This window comes from Pipistrellus kuhlii, unplaced genomic scaffold, assembly GCF_014108245.1.
Source record: "Pipistrellus kuhlii isolate mPipKuh1 unplaced genomic scaffold, mPipKuh1.p scaffold_m20_p_1, whole genome shotgun sequence".
Classification (NCBI taxonomy): domain Eukaryota; kingdom Metazoa; phylum Chordata; class Mammalia; order Chiroptera; family Vespertilionidae; genus Pipistrellus; species Pipistrellus kuhlii.
This window is the reverse complement of record NW_023425404.1, coordinates 137,769,998-137,797,544: the sequence shown is the minus strand read 5'-3', so window position 1 is coordinate 137,797,544 and position 27,547 is coordinate 137,769,998. Positions and strand designations below refer to the sequence as shown.

Here is a 27,547-nt window from a genome sequence, read left to right as displayed (position 1 = left end):
ATCTCAAAGGGAAAAACACAACACAGTTTCCTAATGTATTTTAGCATAGAGTTGCATCTAAAACCAGAGCTTTAATAAAAAAACCACATCATTTGGGTCTGTTTCCCAGCCCCACCACTTGTGTCTTAAATGCTGGACCATTCACCTGGTCAGGCAGAGTGCCGGCCTGGTGAGGATTCTCCCGGGCATCGCCTCCCTGTGCCGTCCGGGAAGAAGCCGGGCCTTACCTGCAGCAACGCAATGCCTATGAACACACCGGCCACGATGGTCAAATTGTCCTGCAGCCACTTCTCAAACTGGGGCACGCAGCCTTTCGTGTAGATTACGATCTGCTGGTCGACCTCCTTCACAAGGGAAGAGGAGAACACAGGTCACCACGGAGGTTCAGGAGCGCCTCCAACACCCTGGGCGCTAAGCGACAAGGTGAAGTCCCACTTACTGGTTTCTGCCTGGCATCGTAGCCACACTGAGTGTTGATGACATCCTCCTGGGGGGAAGAAGAGAGGACAGCGATAGTCATGCCGGTCAGAAAGCCCCTGGAGGAATCAACAGATGAGGCCCCCTCAGAGGAATACATGTGCACTGGGGCAGGCAGCGGGACCGCGCCTCGGCGAGCCCTTTGATATGTTATCCCATGTAATCATTTTAACAATCCTTGGAAGCAGGTATTAAAATATGCCCTTTTCCAAACAAGGGAAACAGAGGCTCTGGAAATACCAGGAAGGAGAGCGAGACCATTGTATGGGAAGTCCAGATTTCAGAGCTGGCAGCCTCGATATGTTTAAAGTGTTCAGGGAGCTGGAGACAGATAAAAACCATGCTTGCCCTAACCGGTTTGGCTCAGTGGATAGAGCGTCGGCCTGCGGACTGAAAGGTCCCAGGTTTGATTTCGGTCAAGGGCGTGTACCTTGATTGCGGGTACATCCCCAGTAAGGGGTGTGCAGGAGGCAGCTGATGGATGTTTCTCTCATTGATGTTTCTAACTCTCTATCCCTCTCCCTTCCTTCCTGTAAAAAAATCAATAAAATATATTTAAACAAAAACATGCCGAATGGGCACAATGACTGGCTTCATATTTGCTCTCTTTGGTGCAGGGGGAAACTTCTACTTTTGAATATGTATATTTCTGTATTATTTAAATGAGTTTTCAATGAGAACTTCATAAAAAACAAAACAACATCCTAGTCTAAGGTGACCAGACATCCCGCTTTTGGCGGGACAGTCCTGATTTTTAACAATTTGTCCCACGTCCCGCGGTGTTTTAAAAAAAAACTCTAAAAGATTTAAAAGAATCTTTCCAAAAATCGGGACTTTTTTAAAACGCCGCGGGACGCAGGACAAATTGTTAAAAATCGGGACTGTTCTGCCAAAAGCGGGACATCTGGTCACCTTACTCTAGTCACATATCACATGTTCTGACATCCAACAGCCCTGATCGGAAATGTGGCTTCCCCTCTTTTAGGCTTGCTTCTTTTTTCCCCTCTGCAGGGAGTGGGTGGAATTTCTTATCTTGGCGTTTATGGAATGAGATACCTCTACCCAGAGGATCTGTCGCCGAAAGGGAGACATAATGCCTTCTGAGAGCCTCAGAGTTCATCTGAGGGAGTGTTAAAACGGCAGAACCGGAGACAGAGCCGCTGGCACCTGTCTGCCAGCGCAAGGCTGCCTGCGCGGCACCCTGGGCTCTGCCGGGTGAGTGCCTTTGGACCTCCTCAGAGGGAAGGGAAAAACAAACCAGGGGGACGGTCAGCTGTCTCGGCGAGACCCAGAGCAGCGAGCACAGGCCTTCCTGATTCTCAGTCTCTTCAGACCAAGAGTAACAGCCAGGCTGACCCCCACTGTGGGCCATGGGCCATGGGCAGCTGCAGGGAACTTCTGCTTCCCCACCCAAGGCCGCGCCCCTTGTGAAGAGTGGCAGACCCTCTGCCTTCCAGGGGGAACTGGCCAGGAACTCATCGGTGCCCACTCGGAGCTGCTTGATGGGGGCAAGGGCAGCCCTGAGGGTGCACACTTGGGGGCTGACAGGCTACGAACGAGTCTGGGCAGCTACAGTCTTCCCACAGAGCATCCTTGTCTCAGGCTCCTCCGTTCCAACGCGTCCCCCACAACTAAGCGGGTTACTAACCGCAACCTGCTGAGAGCTCCCAGGGGAGCCTTAAAGAAGGAGCAGCAGGCTGCCTGGGGCTGACGCTCAGCGCCAACACTCGCTGGCGATGGAGCTTGGGTAGGGACTTAAAATGCAGGGGCCTCGATTTCACCTAAAAAGGGAAGGTAATGTTGGTATCTGCCGGCAGGAACGTTCCGGGCTTAAAGGAGCCCAGGCACACAGGGGCTCAGAACAGGAGCCGGAGTGCCCTGGTGAGTGAGCGCCCGCCCGCGATGATCCCTCCTGCTGGGAGGAACTAGCCCTACGGCCCCGTGCAGGTGCCACAGTCAGGACTAAGTGGGTAGAGGGTCCCAGAAGAACCCCACTCTGCCTGGCCCACATACCACCCGCCCGGACGGTGCGGGAGCAGGGGGCGCGGGGCTGCCTCACTTACCGCGGGGTCTTTAGTACAGCAGGAGAATGGCACGCCGCACCTCTCCCGACTTGCATTGGAATCTGTGCAATTGAAGTAAATATTTAGGTTCCAATCATCAGCTCCAAAAGCCCCACAGCACTGCCACTAGAGCAAACAGGAGAGAATTAGAACACCTCGACCCGGAGGCCACCGGGCGCTGCCCCCACACCCGCCCCCACGGCCACCCCCAGGCCTGCCGGCCCCAACCCTCCCTTCCGTCCCAGAACTTATTTTTACACCAGACTGGACCTAACAGCCCCCGCCAAAGCCTCCAAAATAACGCAGGCGGAAGGTCTGTAAGGATGCGTGGGCCTGTGATTGGGAAGGTCGATGAGACCCATGGCGTTAGGTGGGGGGAGAAGGGAGGACAGGAGGTTATAGCAGGGCTCCCTTAGAACAGTTTGGTGCATGTGGGAACATTCTAGAAGGATAAATAAGACACTAAACAGCAGGGTCTGAAGGAGAAAACTAGGGCCGTGGGTGGGATATCTAGAGATTTCCTTTTTTACAGTTTTGATCTCTACACCTTAATGGTTTTTTAAAAATCTGTTTTTTGGCTGTATCACTAACATGCAATAAACTGCACACAGTTAAAGTGTTCAACTGGATCATTGTTTTACATATGTAAACAACATGGGACCATCACCACCATCAAAATTGTGAGCACACCCATTACCCCCCTAAGTTTTAGAGGCTGACTTTTCATTACGTATCTGTTAGTGCTTGGAATCTGTTTACATAAGAGCAGGTGTTTACATTTTCAGAAAATTACTTAAGAATGCAATCGTCTAATTAAAATATAATCATGTTAAATTCCGTGGGTCTTCCGAGGGGCCTGACTCAGAGGCTGGGCCCCTTGTCTCCTCCCCCGTGGACTAGCTCCACTTCTCCCAGTTAAACATCCAGCCATGACACTGGACGGCTTCTAGGACCAGCAGCTACTTCAGAACAATCAGCTCCACAACAGAAAAGGAAAAAATCACATGAAACGATAGCATTTCCCCGCAAAGCAAACAGCACTTCAAGAGAACGTGTGTTCGCATGTTCGTCCGCCTCATCGGGTTCTCTGAGGGCCTGGGCTGCGCATCCCAGAGTTGGCTGCAGAGCTCCATCAGCACTGTCATGCAGACGAGGCAGCAGTGATACTTGGCAAGGCATGGGCCTGCATCCATTGTGACCTAACAAAGCAGGGAGGGCCACGGAGGAGATGACAGGGGGCTTCATTTCACGCCCCACTGCCGCTCACTCCAGGGCAGGCCTTGCTGCCATGGCACAAAATTAAGCCAGCTTGCTCCATTCTGAGGGCCTGGTGTGTGTGTGTGTGTGTGTGTGTGTGTGTGAGATTTTGTGTGTGTGTGTGTGTGTGTGTGTCTCGGATAAGCTGACACAGCCCGCTCCTCCCTCTCTCAAAGGGACTCAGCTCCTCCTCCATATGCATCAGCATCACGGACACCACTGTCCGGGGCTGCGCGGCTTAGCCGATTGGTGGAGTGTCTGCCAAGAAGCGCCTGCCCGAGTGCAGGACCTCAGCATCTTACGCCTGCTGCGAAGCCACCAAGCACATCTTACTCGAGTGTCACCGAATCTCCACGAGTTAAACGGCAGCTTTTACTATTTCCACGTTCCTGTTGGGGAAGCAGGCCAAGGTCCTATTACCCAAAGTCGCGGAGCTGCTTGGGTTTGGGCACCAGATCTGTATGTTCTGAGCCCTGTTTAGATGTCATTTTGCATTCTGAGCGGAACGGGGGTCTGCTGCTTCGTTTGCCGTGCAGGGGCGGCGCCCCAGAGAAATGTTCAGAAACCGGGTGGGAGGGGCACTCCGCACCGATTCTCCAGTTGGCAGAGGCCACGTGGGGGTAAAACTTGCTCAACTTTGGGTTTAACCCGCGCGTGCGTGCGTGCTGTAATAGTACAGAATAGGTATATGCCCGGGAATTACCCTCCTCCTGAGGATGCTATTCTGAGCTGTGAAGTGTGGAGGGTGACTAGAATTGGGCAAGGGACAAGGCGGAATCCACATTTAACGCCCAATGAGATGTTAAACCTGTAGCAAAGCAATCTTCTTCCCAGGTCGGCAGCAAAGGGCAACTGTGATCAGAACCTTCTTGCTCAAGAGTTTTCTTCTTTGCTGCTCTGGGCAGGAATGAAGATTAAGGGAAAACAGGGCACTTCCATGAGAAGCACAGATCGTGTAGGCCACAGAACACGTCAGAGAAGAATACACAGACAAGTGAACAAACCAAAAGCCGCGCGGGCCCGCCAGAGGGGCGTCCCAGCTGGCAGGTGCGGAGCCAGGAGGATGCCCTCTGGGGCCATCCTTCCCAGGAGGCTTTCAACTTGAAAAGAAACCGAGTTCCCACTTACATATTCCTGGGTGAAGTCTATGAGGTTTTGCAAGTCAATGTCATCCCTGTACGCTCGGATGTTGTTGTTTATGAAGAAGTACAGCTGGTCTTTGATCCAGTCTTTGAAAACGAATGCCAGCACCCCGGCAGTGAGCTCCAGGAAGAAAATGATGCCCAGGAACACAGAGAACTAAGACAAGAGACACAGACACGGAGAGCCGTTACACAGTTCAATGGCTCCTTCTAAAAAGGTTTGTAATTACGCTGGGTGGTTCCACACGTCCAAACTTTCCGTTCCTTAAAGTTCATTAATAAAATATTACACTCCAAGAAAGGACTTTCAAAAAAAAAATCATTTCATAATCACATTTTGGGGCCCCGGTGGCTCCATTTGGCAATTAACCAACAAAGCTCACAAGCAAACACATGATGATAGGGATTTCTCATTAGCGTCACATGAAGGCCTAACGAATTTCTCCTGATTAATGCGCTGCCTGCCAGGCGCTCAACAATGGCCTGGCCCTTCCTCCAGCAAGCTTTTGCAGCACTGAGAAATAAATCACCCCGATATTTAAAGATCACCTGTCATGTGTGACTGTGGCCTGGATCCTCCTGTACGCTATATGTTCCTTTTATGGATTCAGACACTGCCCCGATTCCCCTCTGCACCTGCTCCCCCGGGTAAAGCAGCACACATGTGTATCTTAGATGAAAAGAGCAGAGGGGAAGTTGGGGGGTGACTGCGCCATGAAAATAATTCCCCACCAAGAAAATAAAACAAAACCGCTTTTCTCTGTGAAGCGCCAGCCTAGAATGTTTTAAATAACATCAGCGTGCAGAGGACCGGCCACGGGCAGGTGGGAGGCCCCGGGTAACGTGGGAACGGCCCGCGAACCGGAGAAGATTCCCTTCCGTCTAGAACACTCAGCAGAGCCTCGCCTTAGTCATACCACGTACCTTCACACCTCCAGTTCTTTCCACTTCCTCCAGCCTCCACGCTCTTACCCTTTTCCATTTTAATTGGTTCAAAGAGTTTCTGAGAAATGAGGCTGTGACGGAGCAGTGTACAAACTGCAGGCAAACTTCTCGTGATGAGGACAGAAAGGCGACACCCCTGTCAGCAGAGCTCCAGAGGCTGCAGGACTGGGGCGGCCGAGGGAGGAGGCTGAGGGGCCAGAGCTGCTGTTGAGTCTACGTTCCGCAGGCTGCCCTCAAGCGGCCAACCGGGAGCACACCTCGTGGGGGCGGGCACAGAGGAAAAGGCTAAAAAACGGCCCTGGCCTGTGTTGGCTCAGTGCTTGGAACGTCGGCCCAAGCCCTGAAGGGTCTTGCGTTCCATTCCCAGTCAAGGGCATGTGCCTGGGTTTCGGGTTCGACCCCAGGCCCCAGCGATCGAGCCTTGTGCTGGAGGCAACCGACAGATGAATCTGTCTCACATAGATGTTTCTCTCTCCACCTCCCTACTCCTTTTTATTCTAAAAAAAATAAAAAAATAAATAAAAAAAAAATAAAAAAAAATCAATGGAAAAAATATCCTCTGGTGAAAATTAATAAAAACCAAACAAACAAATAAACAAAAAGACTAAAAATGTGTATTCATCCAACAAGCATAGACTGAATGACCTGGAAGAGGTCAGGCCCTGAGCTGGGTGGGTGGGGTTTACAGAAACAAGGATGAGTGGGCCCATACCCTGTCTCCAAAGAGCCTCTTACAGTAAGGGGGGGGGTGGTGTGTGTGTGTGTGTGTGTGTGTGTGTGAGGGGGCCATATCACAGTGTGTGTCTGACAGTGTTGCCCAGGCTGCCAGGCGCTGCTCTGAGAGGGTGGGCATAAGGGGAGGGTGGGAGGAAGAAATAAGCGCCTGGCAAAGTCTAGGATCCCAAGGTTCAGGCCCCATTCAAGGCCCTCCAGCTCAGCCCTCAGGGTCAGAGCTCCTGCTTATCTGCCCTAGAGCTCACTAGCAATAGAACCTAACGAGTTCATTATCATCACTGGTACCGGTAACTTCAAAGGGAGCTTTCCTCAATCTAGGAAAAGGACAGGAAAATGGTCACTTTTGCTCTTGCATCTCAGGCACCAGCATGCCATCATGAGTGAGGAAGACCCGGAAGCTTCAGGGCCACGGCTGCTCGGCAAGCACAGGAAGTGGGTGGGGGGGTAGGCTTGCATCATCACAGGATCAGCTTCGACAACTGTGGCCCAGGGCCCTTTGGGAAGTTGGTACGAGGATCACCACTGAAAGGGGAACCAGAGCTCGGCCCAGCTGTTGACCATGATAAACTGCGGACTTGGGTCAGCGGACAGTCCCGGAGGTGCTCCTTTCACTTACGTGGTGCAATCCAGCCGCTACAAAGTTCTAGGGCGGGGAAAGCTCCCCAAACAGCCTATCATCATGAAGGCCAAGTTCGTCAGAGAAGAGCAGAGGAGAAGATGAAGGTGTTGGGGGAGGGGAGTCTGTGTCCTGGTGGCTTGAAGCCACACAGAGGAAGTTCATTAAATGCTCACACTTGTGGGGGAGGGGAAGCCTATCACTTTTATGCAATGGCCACCCGATAGCTTAGCACAGTGGTTGGCAAACCACATGCGGCTCTTTGGCCCCTTGAGTGTGGCTCTTCCACAAAACACCATGTGCGGGCATGCACGTACAGTGAGATTGAAACTTCGTGGCCCATGCGCAGAAGTCGGTTTTCAGCCTGGGAGAGTCTGTTTTGAAGAAGTGGCGTTAGAACACTCAAGGGGCCAAAGAGCCACATGTGGCTCACAAGCCAAGGTGTGCCGACCCCTGGCGTAGCATAAAACAACTCCCCTCCCTTTATTAGGTACCTCCCTACATGACAGTCATGACACTACAGAAATGAGAACATCATAGCTACCTCATGTGTGTGCACACACAAACAATAAGACCTAAGTCATGCAAAAGTTCTAATTAAGTTTTCATCTTCACCTTTACAAAGGCTAGGCAGGTTCATTTCTCGTTACCCTGGCAAATTTCCACATAATACTATACAATACGCATATCAAAAATTGAGTCCAAATTAAATTCTTATCGAAATGTGGCAGAAATGGGCCCTGTGAGCAAATTTCTCCATTTCCTAAGGGGAAGAGATGGACTCACAGGCTTCGTTCTAGGGCCTCATTCCACGAGAAGGCTCCATTTCTATGTCACGGTAGCTCAGCTCTTGGATTCCCCCCAGCAATTCTCCTGGCCTTACAGCATCAGATGGTGGAGGCTGTCTGGAATGATGATGCCATTGACTTCCTACTTATTTCAAAGACTATTCTAGGCCAGTTTTTACCGCATGTACTAAATGGAGAAAGAGGCCATTTAAAATATTCCCCAAGACTTAAAAAAGCCAGAAAACAACATAATTCTCTTTATTTGCAACATGGGACTTTATAATTTAAGGTGATAACTTAGAGAAATGTGTAATTCTCTGCCTATGCAAGTTAACTCTAGTAGCTTCATCTATAAAAGTGATAAAGGGACTACCCTTATAAACAAATATGATTAAAGTGAATCATTTGGGGGCATGAAGGCTAAAAATGATAAAATAGTGGCAATCAGCAAGTACGATGAAGCCCAAAATAGGCTACAGAAGAGCTGAGGGAGGTGTGCTCAGGCTTTAGAAATACCGCACACCAAGAGGACTGGCAGGTTGCTATCAGGGACAAAACCTTCCTGGGGCCTCTGTAGGCCTTTGACTCGGTGGGGAATAGGATTGTGGGTAAGTGGATGCAAGAGAAATAGAGTTTGGGAAATGAGCTCCTTCCACCAGAGACCCATGTATACAGAACAGAGACCCAATGGCTCATTAAATTGCACCCGGACCAAGTCTCCCTTGGTTTTTCCCTGTCAGCGCGAGTCCTATGAACTTCCCGGTGAAACAGCCTCCAGACCTTGTCTGGGCCAGAGCTGCCCAATGTAAGGACAGGGAGCCTGCTCTTCTTGGGGATGTGCAAGAAAAAATGCCGCCCTGACCGGTTTGGCTCAATGGATAGAGCATTGGCCTGCGGACTGAAGGGTTCCGGGTTCGATTCCAAATCAAGGGCATGTACCTAGGTAGTGGGCATATCCCCACTAGGGGCTGTGCAAGAGGCAGCTGATGGATGTTTCTTTCATTGATGTTTTTAACTCTCTATCCCTCTCCCTTCCTCTTTGTAAAAAAATAAATAAAAAAAAAGTATATTAAAAAGAAAAGAAAAAAAAAAAAAAATGCCAGAGGACAATGTGGCAGATGTGCTGGGGAGAGAATCGCCTTCTGCATGGCAGTTGGGACTAGTCCTGGTGGAAGCTCCTGTTTGAATGACAATGGTCCTCAATGACACTGTGTCATAAACGTTGAGATTAGTGATATTAAACTTACACTATTCTCTAGAAATCTAACCATCTCCCCTCATCACAGGAGGGTAGGTTTCCTCCCCACCCCCATACTTTCTATTTTTGGAAAGGAGAGTGGAGTGGATATTGTCATGTGGAGGGCTGTGATATGGCCGACACCAAATGCCCACAAACAGGCACATTCAATGAGCTTTGGCCTCACTCACCGACCCTATCTCTCTCTCTCTCTCTCTCACACTCTCTCTCTCTCTCTCTCTCTCTCTCTCTCTCTCTCACACACACACACACACACACACACACACACACACATGCACATAAGCCATCCTGCTCTCCTTGGGCAGGCATCTCCAAAGGAAGGTGTCACTGTTCACGCTCTCTTTATAACACCACCTGCCCCTGGGGAGAAACTCCTCTCCCGAATGCACTCATGCCAACAGCGATCACAGCACCCTGCACGGGATCTGAAAAGGATGCTGCAGATGTTGCCTTTCACTGTTTCTCCATAGTCACCCAAACCTGCTGCTTAGCAGATTTAATCTGCACAGGCCACAGCCACGGGGCTTATGTCTGGTTTCTCTAAACCAACCCGCTGAACAACTTCCTTCTGATTGTGTGCTCAAAAGGGAAAGCACGAGTCACTTAAAAGAAGAAAACGATGTCTACAGAACCACCTCGGTCCCAAAGGTAATTCAGGGATGGGAAAGCAGCCGTGACTACGTGTGTAACTCCCCTGCGGATGCCATGGGGTGGAGATGGTGTATATATAGTTAAGGAGGCATGGGCAGGGGCAGAATGGAGGGCTCTCTTACAGAAAAGCATGGCCTGGGCTGTATTTCTGCCAGCGTTTTCGGGGCAGCACCCTTTCCTCTCGTCTAAAGACCGAGTCCTCCCGATGGGGGCGTGCTTGGCTTGCACCACGAGCGGAGGGGGATACTTACAAACTTGAGGAGGAAAGTGTTTTCCCGTAGAGCTCCAATGCACCCTGCAAATCCCAAAATGAACATCACTCCTCCCACCACCAGGAAGAGCCAGACAGGGTCGAAGCCGCCGAGGTCGGTGATGGAGGAGATGTTGGACAGAACTCCCTGGGGGCGGAGAAGAACACACAAAGAGCACCGGGTGCAGGGTTAGTGCTCCACCGTGAAAAGGTCACTGCGACCATCCTTCCCCTCCGAAGAAAAACGGCAGAGGCCACGGGATGATTTGCTGTGATTAATACTTGAGTCATTGCAAAAACAACAGCAAAGCACAGAAAACTACTTTCTTTCCACGTCTAGACGGGTTCATGTTGTAAGTGACACTATAGAAAGCAAAGAAATGACCCCAGGAAACCACTGTCAGACCTTGCATGGAGATGTGGAAATTACCTCTGCTTCCGCTGTCCCCACACATTAGCGGTCTGTGGTACAAAGCAGGTGTGTGAGAAAAACGCCCCCTGTACACCTGAAACTAACACAAAGTCATACTGCCTGTAAACTGTGATTTAAAGATAACACTTTTTAAAGGGGGAGGAAAAAGAAGAACACCTTAAGTCCCAGGACATGGGGATCGGACAAGTGCCTGCTTTGAGCCCTTGGCATTTCTCAGGAAACAGGGACATCTCATCCTCACACAGCGGCCAGACCCAGACACGAGCCTCTGGAAGTTTCCCAGGGAAACACTGCACCACAGGATCCACCCTGGAGCTTCCCAGGAGACCCCGTCAGGCTCAGGTCCTCAAAGCTGAGAACTGGGATTTAAACGATTTACAAATCAACAGCCTCTCCTTGCGTTTCAACCCTTTTATTCTCCTGTGGGAACCAAGAGTGATTTCATTTCTCCCCAAACAATGCCATTTCCTTCCTGAAAGCCTTTCCGCCTTAATGGGACCACGTCACAGATCACCCAAAAACTGTGTTAGAAATTATGAGATTATTTTCCCTCTAAATTACAAGGTACAAATGTACTATTCCTTCCTATAGACACCAACTACTGTTATTTTGAAACTGGATGTATGTGAGTCCTAAATACCCCATATCATCATCCATATTTTCTTTTACGTTATTTTTGAACTCTCAAAATCCCCACCGTATGTCATGGTATAGTTTGCTATACAGTCTTAATATTAAATAACTTGTTTTCACAGCATTCGCAATAACCCAGAAGAATACAAAGTATTCATGTGATTTTATACTTTGAGGAAAATGGAGCCTGGAGAGGTTTGGTGACTCACTGACGGTCTTACAGCTATTGTTTTGGACCCGGAAAAGATTGTCTGCCTCACAATCTATCACAAACTCTTATTCTATCAGTGGGAGCCAAGTACTTGCATCCCAGCACGTCCCAGTCAGCACTGATCAATACCTGACTCTGGGAGCTGTGTTTGCCCCTTTTAAGGCAGGAGGGACGTTTGGACAAGAGTATGGTGTGTGCTAGGGGCTAGGGGAGCAACACCTTAAGAACAATAACAGGCTATCAATCTAGAACAGATGAAAACGGCCAATGCTTCAAATAAATCACAGATGAAGGGTTGAGAGATTATGAAAGCACATAGGAATGTAGGGTGGACTCGCTGACTTCTGGGGTGACATCACAAAAGACAACCACACCCTTCACCAGGATGCAGAGACCAGGGTTTTAATACAATCTTGTGTTCTTAGAATTTCCTAGTTTTGAGCTCTGAATGCTGGTGGTGGGGGTGGGGGGTGGTAAGATACAAAAATACAATGGCCAATTCTTCACACAAATGATGCTAAGAAAAGTCACACAGAATCTAAGCGAAGGTGCTGAGGACCCAGTGCTGGAGATAACCTTGCCTGTCAGAATGCCCTTCTTTAAACTCAGGCATTGGGTGTTAGACCTCCCTAGCCAGGGCACCGCGGCCTTTGGGGGTACAAGATAACAGTCTTAAATTTTTAAAAGTCAACTTCATTGTGGGAAGAGTCAGTTCAGTTTCCTTGGCACCAAAAAGAAGAGGCAGCAGAGGCGGAGAGACAGGGAGAGTTCCACCACCAGAGGCTAGAAATACCAGCACGTCCCAGCCACGGTGAGAGGGGCCACCTGTGAGCCACGGCTTCCCCTCGGGACCGAGCTGGGAACCTCCATCGGAGGGGCTCCAGGACCGGTTCCCACCTTGGATCGGAATCTGGGACTTACTGACTTCTAAGTTCCTTCCAATGTTAAGACTATTCCATGATTTCATCCATTTTTAATAGGCTTTTTTAAGTTGGGATTCACACTCAAGAGTGCACAAAGATCAGATTGTTCACCTGGACAGCGTGGCTTAGGGGTTGAGCGTCGACTTATATATAAACCAGGAGGTCACGGTTCAATTCCCGATGAGGGCACATGCCTGGGTTGTGAGCTCAGACCCTAGTGCGGACATGCAGGAGGCAGCAGTCAATGATTCTCTCTCATTGTTGATGTTTCTATCTCTCTTTCCCTTTCTCTCTAAAGTCAATAAAAATTTTAAAATAAAATTTAAAAAAAGATCAGATTGTCCCCACTCCTCCATGGTTGCACACTCAGAGCTCTCTGAATTACAAGGACAGTTATCTGGGCAGCTCTGGCAAACCGAGCAAGCTGGCAAACACACCTGTGCCCAAAATGCCAAGATACGCCCGCCCCACAGGCAAGACGGTCAGATCCCAGCTGGCAGCAGACTCTGGGATCACCTGTCCTCTCTGGTTTCATTGGAGGGTGAGAAATTGGCTTCTCACACGAACTCATTTTCGTACTTCTACTCTCCCCAGCCTGCAGGTTCCATTATAATTGCCATGCCTTCCGCTGTTCCCATGAAAATGACAGTCATTGGGGGGCCTGTCTGGACTGCAGAGTCTTCTCACTTAATCCTAAATTCTGGCAAACGGCAGGGTTGGACACAGATACGTAGAGGGCGTGGGCAATGACAGTTGTGCAAAACACAGGATGATCAAGAACTTTGCTTTTACTGGATCAGCTGAAAATGAACTCAAATCTTAAAACAGCTGAAACCGGTTTGGCTCAGTGGATAGAGCATCGGCCTGCGGACTGAAAGGTCCCAGGTTCCATTCGGTCAAGGGCATGTACCTTGGTTGCGGGCACATCCCCAGTAGGGAGTATGCAAGAGGCAGCTGATTGATGATTCTCTCTCATCGATGTTTCTGACTCTCTATCCCTCTCTCATCCTCTCTGTGAAAATCAATAAAAAAAATATATTTTTTTTAAATCTTAAAACACGAAGTATGGAAGTCAATGCCCAAAGCCCAAATGTGTTTGTGGTGAAGACCACTTACCTAGATGGAGATGAGAAAGCTGGACTCTCTCACCTGTGCAGTGTTCCCAAATATCTGCTGAAGGGCAGGAGTCTTACTGTTTCTGAGAGCTCAGGGAGATGGAGGAGAGCTGAACAGAATCCTGGCCACAGAGACTGGATTACCGAAATGACAGCTGAGCCTTCTGTGGTCTTCAAGATGGGCTCTCCCTAGACTTTGTAACTGTGTTAAGCTCAATTTGATAAACGAATCAGAAGTGCTAGAACATGCCTACCGAAGAGTAATTATAATTAAAGCTTGTCGTTGACAAGAAGCAGGAAGGAAAAAAAAATCTAAGATTACAGTTAAGTCTGCCAAGTGATTTAAAATAGACGTGCATTTGAGGTAAGTCCTCAGGAATGTGTAAGAACACCACCAGCAGACACCTTGTCTGCTGGGAACCTGTGGGCACCACCCTCTCCTTTGGGGAACCACATTCCCCCTTCCTGTAAGAATTCCTTCTCCCCCACATCCGCTCTGGGAGCCCTCGGGCACCCGTTCTCACACGACCCTGTGCCTCAGTGAGAGCTGGCAGCCTGCATGCCCTTCCCTGGAAACCAGGGTGAGAGCAGACGTCCCTGTCCCGTGGCCGAAGCTGCAAAATGTCCAGTTCTGGGGCCACCTGCAGTGTGCATTCCATCACGTGGAAAAGATCAATCTGTGGTGAGATATAGAAAGCCAGGACTTTAAAAAAAAAATTGGGAGGAAGGGAAAATTCTAATCATATTATAACACCTGGACTGACCACAAATGAAAACCCCTTGATTGGATGAGCTGGTTCCCTTTGGTTCTGTATTTGCACCGAGGAAGTTCTGCATAATACAACCACCATTTTGGATAAATTACATGTGAGTGCTGCATGGGTGCACCTACACAGGTATGTGAAAACACACACACACACACACACACACACACACACACACACTTGTGATCAAAACTGGAGCTCACACTTTATGCTGAAAATAAAGTATGGGGGGTGCTCCCTTTTACTGGGCTGGCTGGTGTTTCCAGTCAACATAACCATTAGGCTGGTGTAAACAGCTTTCCTTCACGTTGACTCCCTAGCAATTCAGCATCAATAAGGACATGAGTTCCAGATGGAACTTTGAGGTGCTTTGCCTATGTCACCAACAAATAATGCATGATCTAAGCTCCAACTCTCCATCTAAATGTGAATGTTCAGTCCTTGGGTTTAAATGCCAACTTATTAGAACTCAAGTTTGCTGGGAGATAAGGAAATGCAGAATGTTCCTTGGCTGCTCCCTGCTGTATCCAGACCTGCTGTGCATGGGAGCAGGGCGCGCTGGGAGGGAGCCGCCATCTGTATCACAGTGGGAAGCTCTTCTCCGCAGCGTGCACCCTGCAGCGAAGCCCTGGGAGCGGGGGAGGGCAGGGACGCCGGACCTCGTGGGAAGTCTGCACATATCCCCTGAAGTGGAATCGAATTGGAATGAGGACAAACGGAGGAGAAGCAGATCAATTAGCTGCGTGTACTGATTCCTCTCTCCTTTGCCTTTGGCTGCGGTGAAAGCAGAATTCTGAATAGCACTCTCAGAGACAGAAAGGGGAAGAGTAAGAGAGAGCGCCAAAGACCAAGACTCCAGGTCACAAGAAAAATTCATTCAAATAGTTCAGACTCAAGGATATAAGAGGACTTCCTTATAGATTCTTCATTGCTACATTAAGATTATAGTCATGTGTACGAATTCTCCGTACCCACACCTTATGTTCCCCTATCCATATTCTTCTGCCCCACAGTCATCTGAGGCTACCCCTGTGGCCGCCCAGGCAGCAGAGGCAAAAACAAATCAACAAGAACAGAAAGGGCTGCTATACAGATGAAATGAATACTAGCCCACCTAAAAAGTTGATAGAATCACATATATTCATCAAATTTGCCATTCCACAAATGGGCTTTTGGAAAACTGGCTCTTGGCACATCCATTGAAGCCTTGAAGAATTATCCTCTGGTAAAAATAGGTGGTTTCATTATCCATTCAGTACTAGACAGATTTCAGAACTTAGCATGTGTCTAAAAAGGAACACAGTAAGGGAACATGCCTAAGGCCATCCTATATAATAAAAGCCTAATATGCTAAGTGTCCAGTTGTCCAGTAGTCTGTTCAACCAATCAAAGCGTAATATGCTAATGATATGCTAAGGCTGCTCAACTGCTCACTATGACAAGCACTGACCACCGAAAGGCAGACACTCCAACTGGTAGGTTAGCCTGCTGCTGAGGTCTGGCCGATTGGGACTGAGCAAGATAGGCCAGACAAGCCCTGGAGCCCTCCTGTGGGCCCTCCCTGGCTGGCCAAACTCCTGCGTCCTACTCAGGCCCTTATTGTGCACTGGTGGGGTCCCTCAGCCTGGCCCTCTTGCAATCTAGGACCCCTCAGGGATGTCCCAGAGCTGGTTTTGGCCCGATCCTACAGGCCAGGCTGAGGGATCCCACTGGTGCACGAATGTGTGCACCGGGCCTCAGTATCATTATAACAGAATTAGGGAGCCAACAAACAAACAAGCTGGCTCTGGGTGTGGCTGAGAGCACTGAGTCCTACACTAACCACCTGTACAGCACTCAAGCCCGCCTGGCTCCTACCCCTTCCCCTATCTCCTGAAACACATGAGAGGGTCACCTGGTCAGGGCTGGATGTGGGGCAGAGAGACAGGCAGGGCATTTTAATACAGATACCTTGTGCCAAATCCCAGTTCCGCTACTTACAACCTGTGTGATCTGGGCAAGTTACCAAACCTGCCTACGTCTCAATTTCCACTTGGGTGAAAAACGGCACCCCATGCCATAAGCTTATTGTGAGGAGGGAGGAAATATGCGAGTAAATACAAACACTATGCTAAGTGCTTGGCACACAATAAGAATTCAATCCAAGTTCATCCCCATTGCATTGTTCTACTAGACCAGTGGTCGGCAAACTCGTTAGTTCACAGAGCCAAATATCAACAACGGTTGAAATTTCTTGAGAGCCAATTTTTTAAACGTAAGCTTCTTCTAACGCCACTTCTTCAAAATAGACTTGCCCAGGCCCTGGTATTTTGTGGAAGAGCCACACTAAAGGGGCCAAAGAGCCCCATGTGGCTCGCAAGCTGCAGTTTGCCGACCATGGGGCTAGACCAAGAGGAAGACATAAACATGGCAGGTGCTCACCCAACTTGCCCTGACCACACCCCATGTCATGCCTAACGGAGATGGCGGGAACTGACTTGGCAGTCACTCAGACGCTCAGAGTAAAGGCAGAACGGAGAATCTACAAGTGAACAAAAGCCCAGAGAAGACAGCCCTGAGGGCTGGAAGCTGGGAGCACGCAGGGGGTGGGGGGAAGCAGCGAGAAGTCAGCTGGGTGTGGGGAGCACACTGACCAGCCAGGTCATGGGGTCAGTGGCACCCTGACCCGAGGGCGACCCTCTGCTGTGGAGGCCCTGACTGGGCACCTGGGTCCCGAAGAGTCACTGCTGCTGAATGACCTTTTTGTCGCCAAGCCGTGTCCCCGTCCCCGGGAGACCTCCCCATCCAATGGTTTCATGAACATTGTATGTTTCAGAAAGAATGAAAAACCATCCCCTCTTCCCGCCAACCTGCATCCCCCCCCACAGCCCTCAGACAGTCAGTGACCTCGGGGATGCAAGCAGCCTCTTCCCCAGGCTCCACACGAAAGGACCATGTGCTGAGTGAGCGTAACTCCTCTCCCCGGGAGAGTTTCCTGCACGTGCAGAAACGAAAAGGCAAGCGAAGCTGCAGATCGTCTCACGGATAAACCTCGGGAGTGTCTGCGGTTTGTTCCACCCAGCACAGCTCCGCCTCTGTGTGCCACCTGGCAAGCCTCAGTTCCTTCTCTACACACACACACACACACACACACACACACACACACACGGAAAAGAAATGCAAAAATAGCCCTAGTCAGCCCCCCAGGTCTCGGGATCCTCTGCTTTGGCCTAGACAAGCACATTCCTTCCAGCTGCTGGATGAGAAGCAGACACAGGCCTGCGGAATGCTTGCCCCATGCCAGGCCAGAGGCGCCCCCTGAGATGGATGAGACCGTGGCCGGGCTCTCCCAGCCCTCCTCACCCAGACCCCCCGCCTCCCCTTAGGCTAAAGGCAACAGCTTTTCTATAGGCAGAGAAGCATTGCCCTCCTTGACAACGATGACCAATAGGACATTTTAAAGAAAATGAGCTCCCCAGAGAGGAGTGGCCCAGGAGCTGGAGGTGAGGTGTGTGCCAGTGTCCACAGGAAGACAATCTGGGACAGAACGCAGGAAACCCTGCCTTACACCTTCATCAAAGACCTCCCGACAGAGCAAACCACCCTGCACATCCAACCCCCACCTGGTTGGGGAATGGCTGCTGGGCCCAGAGGGAGGGCTTGGGACATAAGCCAAAGGGAGCCCACTAGACCCTGGCTGTCTGGGGGGTGAGGGGCAAGGGCGTGGGGGCAGCATCACTCAAGGCTGGCCCAGATGAGAGGTGAGAGGAAGACCAGCTGCTCTGAAGACACATGGTCTCCCTATTTCTCTTGTCATAAAAGGTCCCCAGGGAGACTAACAGTTACCCTTTCCTGCCTTGTGGTTGCAACCTGCCTTGGGGGAGGGTGACCATCCCACAGCCTCCATGAGGGCCGGCAACTCAGCAGCCGCAGGGAGGCTCAGGCGGGCTCCAGGTCCCATCGCTGGTCCTGCTCACAGGGAGGCCAGAGCCCTGGCGGGGAGGCCAGACATGAGCGGGGCAGCAGGCGGCCTCTGGGCAGTGACACGCACTGAGCTCCCGGGAACCACTGGGCAGAGGACCTGCAGGAGCTCCACGATGACCAGGCATCACCCCTTCACCATCTGCCAGCCCAGATGGCAGAGCCCCACCCCCACGATGCCCTGGAAGGAAGTGGGCAGAGGAGCATCTGGTGTGGGGGGCGGGCGGCAGGAGGAAGCAGAGAAAGAGGCCTCGCCCTGCTCCCCTCCTCAGGGGCCCAAGGGAGAACATTTTAACCCCAAGTTAAGTTTGGGGGGTTTTACCCAGCCCTGTGTAGTCACTGGGCCTGGACCTGTGCCTTCACACAAGAGTAGGACTGGGGTATCTGAGAAGGAACCACAAAGTCACTGAACTTTTGACCCCACCTGATTTTCATTCCTGAAAAAAACCCTGAGTAAAGCTTGGGGGGACATACAAAAGGAGAACATGTAAATTCTCACTGCCCAACCAGGACAGCATGCCAGGTTGTCCACTAGCTTTCTAGGTACTGAGCAAGTTTTTAGATTTTGGGCTACAACAGGGAACTGGAGGGGATGACTTGGATAACTGAGGAAGAGAGATGCAGACCAACTTACACCATTTCAGTCACTAAAATACAAGCTTCAAAGAAGTATTTTCAGCAACTCAGAAATGTCTCCGTGAAGCAGCCTCAGAGCAGCCAGGCATGTCTCTCTCTGTTCCAGTGACGGAGTAGGCACTGCCACCCACCGCCTCCTGCGAGGAACTGCCTGGGTCACTGAGTCTCATTCCTTTAACGTGCCTTCTTGGAAAAACAGGGAGCTTTTCCAAAGTGAGACTGCTATACGATTGTGACAGGAAGCAACTAGAAGGTTCCAAAGTGAGACCACAATTACAGGCAGTGGGGGCAGGGGTGGGAGTGGGGGCGGGTAGCAGCCCCAGGAAAGCCATGGAGAAGAGCAAGATTGGGCTGCAACTTCTCCAACTCCCATCGCCCATCCCTCATCCCCCACAGGAGCTGAAAAAATGCCAGCCCTTTCCTTCAGGCCCCTGGCTCCCTGTTCCCTACGGAGCCCACCTGGGTGAATGCGAGGGAGGATGATGGGGGCAGGACAGGGGACCCGGGAAGAGGGTCAGATTCCCAGGGTGCTTCTCTGGGCTTGATTTCCTCGCCTCCAAAACAGCCGGCATCCTTCCCTACAAGTTGAATCCTTGGTGCAGAGGCCCCAGAAGTGAAAATGGAACCCCTGTGTGAAGAGCTATGTATCTTGCATGGTCTTCTACAGCGTGAGGTTTTTTCTGCATGTTCTCTCACGTAGCCACACATCCTCCGGGCCTCCGTGGTGTGGGAGGCATGAGCACAGAAGGGCAAGGAACACAGGCTCCGGCCCTCAAGGAGTTTTCAGGCCAGTTTATACCCTCCATCCGCCTGGTGGGCCTGTGCTATGTGTGTGTGTGGGGGGGGGGGGGGGAACGGGGAGGGGGGGAGAAACAGGGGGAAGGGGAGAGTGGGGGGAAGCGAGGGAAGGGCCAGGAGGAGCAGTAGAACCCCAAACTCACACGGGAGGCCAGTGAAGGGCGCTCTTCCCGCTCTGAAAAGCAGAGTGTCCCCTGGCCCGCAGCCCCTCTGCAGGCAGCACCTCATTTGTGAGGCTGTCAGTGATCCATCACTCTGCCACTCGTCTCCACCGAAAGATTTAAGTCATTCACAAAAAGGGTGGGCAAAAGGGGAAAGGAGAGGTGCCTCTAATTTCTCCACAAATTATGACAATCCTATACAGATTCTCATTTTAATGCCAGAAGCGAGTGGTTCTTCTCTTTCCTGACACCCAGAATTAGTGGATTCGTTGTTCCTACCACTGTACCACTATCGGAGCCCACATCAGAAACCACATGTCATTTTACTTCCCTTCATGCTGTTAATATAATGTGCTGACTAGAGATCTGAGGCAAATGCCGACTTCTGTACATGAATCAGACAGGCCACAAAATAGCCAGGGTTGAAAAGAATGCTTTCATCATTCCTTTGCTCAATCTTTCTTTCGTAATCAATAATTTTTTGTGCCAGTTAATGTTCTAGGTACTGGAATACAGAAATGAACAAAAGCCTCACAGAGATGACTTTTAGTGAAAAAAGGGAAGAAACACAAGGAAGAAGGAAGACCCAGGGTGGGTGAGAGTGGCTACTTTAAATAAACCAGGAAGGCCTATGGGCAAAGGTGACATCTGGGCAGGCAGGTCGTAAAGGAAAGTGGATCTCTGGGAGAGCATGCCAGAGAGTGAAGAGCATGTGCAAAGGCCCTGGGGTGGTGAGTTATGTTTGAGATTTTGGAGGAACAGCAAGATGATGAGCAGGGACCAGAGGGCAGCAGGGGAGGACATAGTATGAGAAATAAGAGCCCAGAAGTAATGGGCACCACATACTGCTTTGAGTGAGATGGTAAGTTCATTGAAGGGTTTGGAGGGGAGAAGTGACAGAACCTGCCTTCCATTTTACAAGGACCGCTCTGGCTGCTGCACAGAGATGGGCCTGAGCCATGCAAGCAAGATATGGTGGTAACAGTAGAGAGAGATGGTGAGAAGAAATCAGGTTGTCTATATACTTCCAAAGTAGAGCTGACAGTATTTGCTAACAGATTGATGTGACATAAGAGAAGAGAAAGAAAAGTGTCTAAACACCTGAGCAAGTGGAAAGACACTTGCAATTGAGAAGAGCAGGGTTGGGGTGGAGGGGAGGACTTCAGGAGTGTTGCTTTGGGTTGCTAAGTTCCAGAAGCCCATTGGCCATTTAAGTGGAGATGATAGACAGGCTACTGACTACCCAAGTCCAAGTGCAAGTCCGGAGTTTAAATGAGGTCGGGACCAAAGATCTCAATTTGAAAGTCATCAGTGTTAGATGGCATTTAAAGCCCCAAGTTTGGATGCAACCTCCTAGAGCAGAAGTCCCAGGACCGAGCCTGGGGCTCTGCAAAATTAAAGGTCAAAGAGGTGAGCTGGAATTAGCGAAGGAGCGTGAGGAGGCGCTGCCCGTGAGGCGTGTGGGAGATCTCAGAGGCCTAGTGAGGAGAGTGCTTCAGGAAGGGAGGGCTGCTAAACCACGCCTTGGTCCTTGCTTTCCTGTAAGGGCAGCTGAGTCCCGGGATGACAACATGATGTCATGACCCAGATGGGTTCAATAAGGAAGTGGCAGGTTCAACTAAGTCCCGAGGCTGGTTAATCAGAGCTCAAGCGACGGCAATGGTCTATCCAGAAAGACAAGATGCAGAAATACAACCTGATGTAATGACAAGTAGATGGATTAGAAACCGCTTGACTGATGACACCCAGGGGCACATGTAAGCGAATGAGTGTCAACCCCAAAAGAAATGTCTAGTGACATGTCATCGGGCTCTGCCCTTGGCTTTGATCAGGGATAACTAAGCTTGACTGCAATCAGAATAATCTAGGACCGTGGTCGGCAAACTCATTAGTCAACAGAGCCAAATATGAACAGTACAACGTTTGAAATTTCTTTTGAGAACCAAATGTTTTAAATGTAAACTTCTTCTAACGCCACTTCTTCAAAATATTAATAGACTCGCCCAGGCTGTGGTATTTTGTGGAAGAGCCACACTCAAGGGGCCAAAGAGCCCCATGTGGCTCGCGAGCTGCAGTTTACCGACCATGGATCTAGGAGGCTTGGGACACAGAGCATCCATGTGCATGCAGACCTTCGGGACTTCCCCGGTGGGGGGGAGGGAGGGGGGACACGATGAAGCGCCAGAGGAAGGCACTGAGCAAGCAGGTTGATCAAAACACATAGCGAGCACCACGCTAATGGCACGGGGAATGTGCTGATGGCAGCTGGTGAATGCGGAATCCTGCACTGGCTCTGGAGAGCGTAAACCTTGCTGAATCTGAGACCCACTTGAACTCTCTGGAATCAACAGCGTGACCGCCGGGGACATAACCCAGCATGTGCTCCAGGTCCCCTAAAGCCCTCTCTCCACGGTTCACAGGACACATGAGACAGAGGCCAGAGGAGCATAACCAAGATGTTGAAGGGACTCCACCCAAAGAGGAGCAGGTGTTTAGCCGAGAAACTCAGAAGAAACCAGGACTCCACCCTGAGCACCTCCAGGGCCAACGCGGAGAAGGACCGATTCTGTGGGATCCAACAACCAAGGAGCTCGAACCACGAGAACACGGGTCTACTTGGGTGCAAGGAAGGTCATTCCAACAGGGAGAGTAACCCAAAGACACAGAAGTGGTGAGTACTCTGCCGTAGGAGCTGTTAAACTTACACTTCAAGTGAGCACTTATTGCAACCTTTTATGCGTACACAGATACATTTTTTACACATCGATGTGCGCCCTTCCTGGACTGGAAATTCCCTGGACTGGAGAATTACATCCCGGAGTCCAGCGCGAGCCCTTCCCCATGCTACGTGCTCACTAAACGTTACTCGGATGAAAGAACTGATCCCGGCTGGATGCCACCGGGCCTGCTGGGCAACAGCAGCTCCTGCCACCTACGTGCTAATGTTCCCTCTATACAACCGCTCCTGCTGTTTCTGAAAAGCCGCACGTAAACCAGTTTCCTCTGGAGACGCAGTCAACCTCTGCATCGTCACAGGCCATTTGGAATTTAGAAATGAGTTATTTAATTATTACGTGTGACAGTCAATAGTAATATTAGCCCTGGTTTAAAATTTGGCCTGGAATTAAGTGAGTATGAGGCCTCATAGAAATGTGTATTACATCTGACCCTTCCAGTCGTGACCCAGCTCAGAGACTTGCCCCCAGGCCTCCTTTCAAGTAAATGTCCCTGCTCCTTCCACGGTGTGTGTGTGTGTGTGTGTGTGTGTGTGTGTGTGTGTGTAGGTGGGGGGGCCCTTACTGACTCACAGGCTGGAGTCACCGCCCGGAGGTGCAGGTCGCCCACCACCCGTGGCTGGCTGTGTTTCACCTCCAGCCTCATCCTGTCAGAGGCCTGGTCTAGCCGAGACGTTAACCCAACAGGCTTTGACAGAGCATCCGTTGCAGTTACCAAGGTGATCGATGCACATCACATCCTCCTTAGGAGCCACCCAAACCAAACCAATTCTCTGGGGTTCATGAATCAGAACCTGAAACTCTCCTAAAATCGGAGGCAGCTTCCAAAGTCCCATCCCGCCCCAGTCCCCCTATAGGAGTGGACACGCTACAGACATGCATCCAGGGGAGGGACCCATGTCGCTGAGAAGCATTTACTGTACAGCGGGCCCTGTCTTGGGGGTCATCTCCTGTAATCGCACAGCGACCCTGTGGGGTGATGCTAGTGTTCCCATTGCACAAACAAGGAAAGGGGATCTCACACAGCTGCCCGGAGTCACACGGGTGGTAAATGGAGAAGCCAGTGCTGAACTCGGGTCTGTTCAGCCCCAAAGCTGTGCTGTTTTCCCACACAGCAAGCAGAGCCATCTTAAAACAAAGCCAGTTCTGGACACTCCCTTGTCAACATGCCCCGGTGACTTTCTCTCATCCAAACTTCTGCAGGACCCTGCCTATCCTTACCACACCCCCTATTCTTTTTGCCCTTTTCCTCCTTCCAGGCCTCCTGGCCTTCCTCCTCTTCCTAGGAATCACCAAGTCTCTGACTCAGGGCCGCCCTCTACCCAGAATGCTATTCCCCAAGACCTCTGCAGATCCCTCCTTCCTCCAGGTCTCTGCTCCCATGCCGCCTCCTCAGGAGGCTATTCCCAACGGCTCTATCAACAAGAGGCCTCTTCCGTCACCACTCTCTAAGCAGCCCTCACCCAGCAGCTCACATTTCCCAGCAGCTCTTTCCAGGGCCTGAGCACATCTTTGGCCTCCTGACAGCGCCCCCACTGGAATGCAAGCTCCAGGGGGACGGGGGCTCTGCATCACTCACTGCCGCACCCCAGGTCCAACACCAAATTGGGTTGCTCTCTGTCCTCTCCCTCTGCCGCCTCCATCTGGTCCCAGCACACAGAGGCCTGCTCCACAGCAGCTGGTGACCTTGGCCAAGTAACGTCAGCTCTCCAGAGAAACTTTCCATTTACTGCCCGTGGCCCTGACAAAGAAGGGACTGATACCGCATCTCCCCCACCCCCCAAAGACCGCATCACCCCCTCGCTCTGATATTTGCTAGTTTTAGAATTTTGTGATTTTTATCAGAGAAGAGACATTTGGTGCAGCGGTTGAAACAAAAAGATAATTATACTTCACAAAGAGAGAAAAAAAGCCTTAGAAACAGCCAATTGTCTGTTTATTGTGAGACTAGACAATTCATTCATTTAATGCCTCCCAGAATCTTTTCAAAGCAGATGGAATTGGGCGCTCATTAAAGCGGAGTTATAAAAAGCTGTGTGATCCCAGCACTGAGCCAACCAGAGGGCTTCGCAAAGCAGAATTTCTGAGCTTCCACCAACACAAATCTCCCGGCTAATCCGGGGATTGAGGCAGAAGCTAGTCCTAAACCAAGAGAAGGCCCTGTGTTCAACATAAAAGTTTCTAGAGATAAAATCATCTCTGTTTGGGGAACTTCACTCTCCTCCCTTCATCAGTAATCCCCGCCCTGGAAGGTGGCTCACTTTCCTAAACCTTCTGACATTTCACAGAATTTTGTAAATAAACAGAAGGTCTTTCATTTCAAATCCTCTTGATGCTGTCTATCTGAACATTGTTTTCTTAGTGGAAATCCCTACTGGCATCGGAGGGGTTTTTGTTTACTGACTTGCTGAGTTTTCCCCTCCCTTAACACTTAAAACACTTCAAAGAAGCTCTTGGCTTGGGCTCTGGCCTTGCTCAAAGGGTAACATACCACAGAGATAAGGGAACAATCTCCTGGGGAAATTTAAGCCAACCTCTTAGTTTACAACTTTTAACCAATCCATCCACCTCTTCTCCTTCTTACAAGGTGGGAGATGATGAAACTGCCCTGTGTGGCCAAGCACCAGGGCGGATACTACGTTGCCAAGGCTCCTACTACCCGTGTTTCCCCGAAAATAAGACCTAGCACAACTTTGGGAGAAAAAATTAATTTAAGACACTGTCTTATTTTCGGGGAAACAGGGTACCAAACAAGGGAGGAGAGTCCCAGTGCTTGGCCTCTGCAGGGAAGGTCACACAGGAAAATTACAAGGTGGGGGATCCAGTGGAGGGGTGCTCTGGGACGTGGGGCCACGAGGGTGCTGCTCAGCACACACTGCCCGGCGCCGTGTCCTCACTGCAGCCTAGAACATACTACCCCGTTTCCAGATTGTTCCCTTTACTCTCTGGTATTTGATCATAAGTTTCGAATATTCCTAAATGCTTTCAATCAGCAGACAGTATTCTTATCCTTTAGCACTAATGATAAGAGTTCACATTCTTTAGCATTAATGGTAAGTTTTTCTGCTATTCACACACACATGATATCCAGCTTCCTTCACAGGACATGCTAACAGCTGTCCATGCTAACGCTCACACTAAAAAAAAAAAAATAATAATAATAGTAATCTTTATGGCTTGAGTAAGCTTCCAAAAGGTTAAACAATAAATAAAAGAGAAAGAAGGCTGCAGGTAGTTTAGTGATATTGATGAGCATAATCGAAATTCCTGAGCCAGGAGGAAACCTTCCATGGGGCACGTACCTCTGGCTCACTGATACCATTCCAATGTGCAGTCTCTGTTGTGTGTGTGCACTGTTACTTCTGTAATTATTTAGATACTAGAGGCCTGGTGCATGAAATTTGTGCACAGGTGGGGGGCCCCTCAGCCCACCCTCTCCAATCTGGGACCCCTCAAGGGATGTCCCACTCCAGTGGGATCAGGCCTAAAACGGGCAGTCGGACATCCCTCTCATAATCCAGGACTGCTGGCTCCCAACTGCTTGCCTGCCAGATCACCCCCTAACTGCTCCCCTGCCAGCCTGATCGATACCTAACTGCTCCCCTGCTGGCCTGATTGCCCCTAACTGCCCTTCCCTGCAGGCCCAGTCACCATTAACTGCCTTCCCCTGCCAGCCTGGTCACCACAAACTGCCCTCCCCTTCTGGACTGATTGCCCACAATTGCCCTCCCCTGCCAGCCACCTTGTGGTGGCCATCTTTGACCACATGGGGGTGGCCATCTTGTGTGTTGGAATGATGGTCAATTTGCATATTACCTCTTTATTATTGTATATAGGATTCTGGTCAGTTTAGGCTCTATTCCTAAAATATGCCATTATTTTGCAAATACACTTTCCTTAAAGAACCATATTTGTTTGTTTTATTGTGTGTGTGTTTTTTATTGAATGTATTGGGGTGACACTGGTTAATAAACTTATATAGGTTTCAGGTGTACAATTCTATGATATATCATCTATATATTGCACTGTGTCTTCATCACCCAAAGTCACGTTTCCTTCCATCACCATTTATTCCCCCTTTACCCTCTGCTACCTCCCTCTACACCTTTCCCTCTGGTAATCACCATACTGGTGTTTGTGTCTAAGGGTTGTTTCTTTGTTTGTTTGTTTTACTTAATCCCTTCATCTTTTCACCCAACCCCCCCAACCATGTTTGTTTATACTCTGAAGTTTCAAAGAGGAGAAAGAAAACAGAGTATTATGTGCAGACTCTAACAACCCAGATGTGTGCATTTTTATGATATTCAACTTACTTTTTCATTCCACGCCCACAGTCCAATTCCAAGAAATGCTATTCCCAGAAACTGAAAAAGAAAGAGAGAAAGCAGTGTAAATATAAGAGTAAATACCACATTTTCACTAATATAAATTAGAAAGTTTTCAATCAATTCTTTTACCACTTTACCTGGCTGGAAGCCAATTTATTCTAAAATCTGAGTAACAGTCTTTAACAGAAAAAAACAAAACAAAACGAAACAAAAAAATCAGAATGTCCCTTGATTAAAGTTATTACAGCATTAAAAAGGGTAGGGTAAAAAAAAAGTGGGTATATATACCGGTATGCAATGGCATATTATTCAGCCTTCAAAAAAGGAGGAGAACTGGCCACGTGGGAGCACATGAATAAACCTGAAGGACATGATGCTAATGAAACAAGCCAGGAGGACAAAGACCACATGGCGTCACTTCTATGTGGAATCTGAAAGCGAATAAGTCTAACTCAGAAACGGGAGGAGAAAAGTGGTTTCCAGGGGTCGGGGAGTAGGGAGAGATGGGTAAAAGGGTACACACTTTCAGTCAAAAGATGGATATGAGCTGATAATCTAATGTCTGACGTGGTGGCTACAGTTCATAACACTGTATTATATAATTAAAATTTGCTAGGAATATACACAAATGATCACGCGTGCACGCGCGCACACGCACACACCACACA

At 49.8% G+C, this 27,547-nt stretch overlaps 1 protein-coding gene across 2 annotated transcripts in view; it reads right to left on the bottom strand.

The window, feature by feature from the left end:
* TSPAN5 (tetraspanin 5) overlaps positions 1-27,547 on the bottom strand; it is a 165,576-nt gene that overhangs the window by 4,589 nt on the left and 133,440 nt on the right. The window contains exons 2-7 of one of the 2 annotated variants that reach the window (XM_036411065.2): positions 26,865-26,915; positions 10,184-10,330; positions 4,926-5,096; positions 2,541-2,666; positions 440-487; positions 228-344 (exon numbers count right to left, since the gene is read on the bottom strand). In XM_036411065.2, the coding sequence (XP_036266958.1) occupies positions 228-344; positions 440-487; positions 2,541-2,666; positions 4,926-5,096; positions 10,184-10,330; positions 26,865-26,915 (660 nt within the window). The remainder of the gene's footprint in view (positions 1-227; positions 345-439; positions 488-2,540; positions 2,667-4,925; positions 5,097-10,183; positions 10,331-26,864; positions 26,916-27,547) is intronic. The other variant, XM_036411085.2, reaches the window with a different exon arrangement.